The following is a 4,660-nucleotide window of genomic DNA, read 5'->3' as shown; positions in this document are numbered from 1 at the left end:
TTGCCAATTGTCTGATTGATTACAGGATTCTTTGTCGTGTCGTCCCGGAATAAGGTCACCCCTTCCTTTCCCGTGGGTGTCGTATGAGGCGACTAAAGGAACTTAATGTTCGAGGGATTGGCATTAACGTCTCTCCTAAAACATCATCAAAGCCTAACTGCGGTTGCCAACTCGTCTGCCAGGCGTGGCAACTATTGGCAAACCCTCCAAAGCTACGTTCAGTAGTAGACAGATGGCTGATATGGTAATGTGTCCACAACAAAATTTCATTGTGTAACAAAATTTTTTTTTTAATAGAGTGAGATAGAAAAACATTAGCTTCAACAGAGACAAACAGATATTATGGATTCTACAGGGAAGTTAACTCTATGGATTGGAAAAATAATTATTAAAACTGTAAAAAATTAGTAAAAATATTATATTATAATTAAAAAAAAAAATAAATATAGACGAATTGAGAATCCCATCCATTTGGAAGTCACTTTAAAATAGACATCAGAGGTGAGAATTTATTACAGCGCACAGATATACTAAATGCGGCGAAGAAAAGGCACCTAAGTGTTTAAATCATAAAACAACAAGGTAATCCCATTTCACAAAAGCGAAACGAGGCTCCAAGAAAGTCCTGTATCATCGCGCTATAACGACCAGGTGTAAGCAGGGCAGTAACCAATAATTTTAGGGCACCGACGGAAAGTATGAAATTTATTGTTTTGCAAGTGCATACTGGGTGTTGGTGTGTACGGTGATACCGTTCATGTACTAATAAATGGAGTAAGCTTTTTAACCGACTTTAAAATAGAGTTTCTCGTATTATATTTAACAGGTTTTAACACAGTTAAAGACGGATGTTTTGTGGAAGACAATCTTGAATTATGTTTTTTTTTTTATACTACTTAGAATGGCAAACAAGCTGACGGCCCACCTGATTGAAAGCGGTAACCGTCGCCTATAGACATGAGCAGTACCATGGACATAACTGAGTATATTGTTTCGCCCATTATACCCCCCATGCGTTGCCATTCCTGAGGACTCAGGTGTTATTCCTCTGTACCCAGTAAATTCACGCCATATCCCACCCTTCAAACCGAAACACAGCCATGCAAACACAACTGATTCACGGTAGAAACACGAATGGGACAGAGGTACCCAAGCAATAGACTTTTGTACAAAGTCTCCCTCTGGTAACTTATATATATAACTGTAGTTAAGAATAAAATTTCTGATATAACAGACAAAAATAATTATAGGCCAATCTCCTTAGCTACTGTTGTCTCAAAGGTGTTTGATAGCATGCTTAGCTCTCGACTGACTCAGCATATAAAACTTCATGACAACCAGTTTGGCTTTCAAACTGGACTGTCAACTGAAAGCGCTGTTCTTTGTGTTAAGCATGCTATTAGATACTATACAAATCGAAAAACGCCAGTCCATGCATGCTTCCTCGACCTGTCGAGAGCTTTTGATCTGGTTTCTTATGACATCTTGTGGAAAAAGCTCGAAAATTTTCAATTACCATCAGAGCTCATAAATATCTGCAAATATTGGTATGGAAATCAGCTCAATAGCGTGCGATGGGCGGGGACTATGTCGCAGTCATACAGATTGGAGTGTGGTGTGAGGCAAGGAGGGTTGTCTTCGCCGGTACTATTTAATCTGTATATTAATGATCTGATTGTTGCTTTGAGTGGTACCCGTGTCGGCTGTCACATAGACGGCATTAATGTTAATAATATAAGTTATGCTGATGACATGGTGCTGCTCAGCGCATCGATATGTGGGCTTAAAAAACTCGTGGCTATTTGCGAGTCGTATGCTGCATGCCACGGACTGATATACAATGCTGTGAAAAGTGTGGTCATGGTCTTTGAGAGCAGATGCAAAAACGCAATAGGCTTTCCAGATATTAAACTTAAGGGTATAGCGCTGAAGAGGGTGTATAAATTTAAATATTTAGGACATCAATTGGCCTCGGATCTCAAAGATGATGATGACATTGAACGGGAGCGGAGGGCGCTGGCGGTGAGGGCGAATATGATAGCACGCAGGTTTGCGCGGTGCTCTAGACAAGTTAAAATTACGTTATTTAGATCACATTGCACATCTTTCTATGCATGCAACCTGTGGGCTGTATATACTCAAAAATCCTACAGCGACCTCCGTATCCAATATAATAACGCGTTCAGGGTGTTGATGGGGCTGCCACGATTCTGCAGCGCGTCAGGGATGTTCGCTGAGCATCGTGTAGATTGTTTTTATGCCACGATGCGAAAAAGGTGTGCATCCCTGGTGCGCAGAGTACGTGCCAGCACCAACAGCATCCTGAGTATGATAGCAAGCAGGCTGGACTGTGTGTACGTTAATCGCTGCTGCGCAATTTCCAATGGAATTGTGCAGCGGTGATTATCTGTATACTACTTAATATATTGTATGTGTGTATGTGTGTGTATGTGTGTTGTGTATGTAAATTTACTAACATTAGTTTTTAAGAATATTGTTACTAATAAATATTTAATGGACCAAAAAGTCTGAAATATAAATTATTATTATTATTATTATTATATGCTTTTGTTTACACTTATAATATAGAAATTAGGTTATAACAAAAGTGCACACAGGAGGACTTATCCCTTGAAGGGATTTCTTTCAGTCAACCTTGAGAAGCCGAAAGGAGAAAGTATCTGTCCGGGATCGGACAGATACTTTCTCCTTCTCTCTCCTCTCTTCTTTTTCTCTTCTCTTTTCTTTTCTCTTCTCTTGCCTCTGGATAGAAAGATTAGATTACGAGAAAGACGTAAGAGATTTACTTGTAATTAATATATTTTAAATTGTTTTTAATTTGTGAAATAAAATGTTGTTTCTATTTTCAGGTGAGATTTCAAAAATCTATTTATAATTTGGGTAATAACTGTTTGTAAGGAACATTTAATTGCATTTAATACATTTAAGCTCTTTTCAGAGCAACACTAGGTTTTTATTTCATACTAGCTGTTTCCCGCGGCGCTGGCTGCGTGAATCGGTATATAATATGTCTAAGAATATATCCTATGAGTTAAAATATGTAACCTACCTTCGTAAAGTTTCAGTCAATTCAACTGATCGGTTATTTTATAGCATATATTTGTATGTGATTTTTTAGATTGATATAACTTTTTTATTTGTTTTATTTTAAAAAATTTTTTACATGTAAAGTGGAGCAAACCCTAATGCATTAGTGAAAACCGCATTCAAATCGGTTAAGCCGTTTCTAAGATTAGCGTGCACAAATGTACAGACAAATAGACAAAAATTCTAAAAATCATTGTTTTGGGTTCTATTGTGTTCATAAAGGCCCCTTATAATAGTTTTTCTTATATATCTTCCATGTACAGACAGCGACCAGTTACGATTTTATTATATGTATTGATAGATTGATTAAAACTATTTGTACACATTATTGTATATGTATTTAAAATATTTATACTTTATTTAATTATCTTTTAACCGTTTTTATTTAATGTTTTATTTTTCATTTACTTTTTAATTAAATTTAATTTAATATTTTAATTGAAACAAAACTAAATATATTATTTTTGTAGCTCCGTGTGTCTCGACGTCGGAGCACGCTTTGTGTCCGCCGCGGTCATCCACAGTATGCCTCGGGATTTTTTTTTTTACAACAAAAATAGCTTCTTGCGTAGCTGCCTCTCGGAGCCGAAGCATTTCCTTTTTGTCCCCAACGGAATGCTGGTATTGTTTTTGACGGGGCGGACGCGTGAGATTTTCTCGTTTCGTGTGCGAATTCGCCTCGGATTTGTCGAGGAAGTGTCCGCTTTACGATTCGTCGATCTCATGTTGCGTGCTTGTGGGTATGTATGTTTTGGATTTTTTTTTATGTCCGCTAATTCGTACGTGTGTATTTCAGAAGTAGGTAGGTACCAGAGGGAGACTTTGTACAAAAGTCGATTGCTTGGGTACCTCTGTCCCATTCGTGTTTCAACCGTGAAGCAGTTGTGTTTGCATGGCTGTGTTTCGGTTTGAAGGGTGGGATATGGCGTGAATTTACAGGGTACAGAGGCATAACATCTGAGTCCTCAGGAATGGCAATGCATAGGGGGTATCATGGGCGAAACAGTATACTCTGTTATGTCCATGGTACTGCTCATGTCTATAGGCGACGGTTACCACTTCCCATCAGGTGGGCCGTCAGCTTGTTTGCCATTCTTAGTTGTATAAAAAAAAAGGTAAATTAAAACAATAAACCACTTTTAAATAGTGGATCAAGATAAAATATACACTAGGTTTTATGTTAGATCTTCAAGAATACAACTGTAAAAGCCGCATACAATTTTGTTTAGTAATTTATGCGTGATACAGGAACAAATATACAGACAGACAGATAAACTTTTTTAAAATTATTGTTTTGGCTTCTATTAGTCTTATTAAGATCTCTCATATATTTTTTTTAAACATCTCCTATGTACAAACATTGCCTAGTTATAATTTTACTTTAAATATAAGAAGTTTTTTTTTTATAAGCTTTTCAAACAAGCAACTTCCAGCAGCAGTATTTCCGAACCGATACGACAACATAACCTTCAAGAAAAGAGCATATTCCTTTTTAAAAGGCCGGCAGCACACCTGCAATGCCGTAGGTGTTGTGGGTGACCATGGGCGGCGG

At 37.5% G+C, this 4,660-nt stretch overlaps 1 protein-coding gene across 1 annotated transcript; it reads left to right on the top strand.

The window, feature by feature from the left end:
• Positions 1-1,308: 1,308 nt before the first annotated feature.
• Positions 1,309-2,450, top strand: LOC128200358 (uncharacterized). Its single transcript, XM_052893550.1, has one exon. It carries the CDS (start codon positions 1,588-1,590, stop codon positions 2,401-2,403), a length of 816 nt encoding a protein of 271 aa, XP_052749510.1. The 5' UTR covers positions 1,309-1,587; the 3' UTR covers positions 2,404-2,450.
• Positions 2,451-4,660: the final 2,210 nt, after the last annotated feature.

The sequence above is a fragment of the Galleria mellonella genome, unplaced genomic scaffold, assembly GCF_026898425.1.
Source record: "Galleria mellonella isolate WM207_F2 unplaced genomic scaffold, CSIRO_AGI_GalMel_v1 utg1789, whole genome shotgun sequence".
Classification (NCBI taxonomy): domain Eukaryota; kingdom Metazoa; phylum Arthropoda; class Insecta; order Lepidoptera; family Pyralidae; genus Galleria; species Galleria mellonella.
This window is presented reverse-complemented; position numbering and strand designations above follow the sequence as displayed.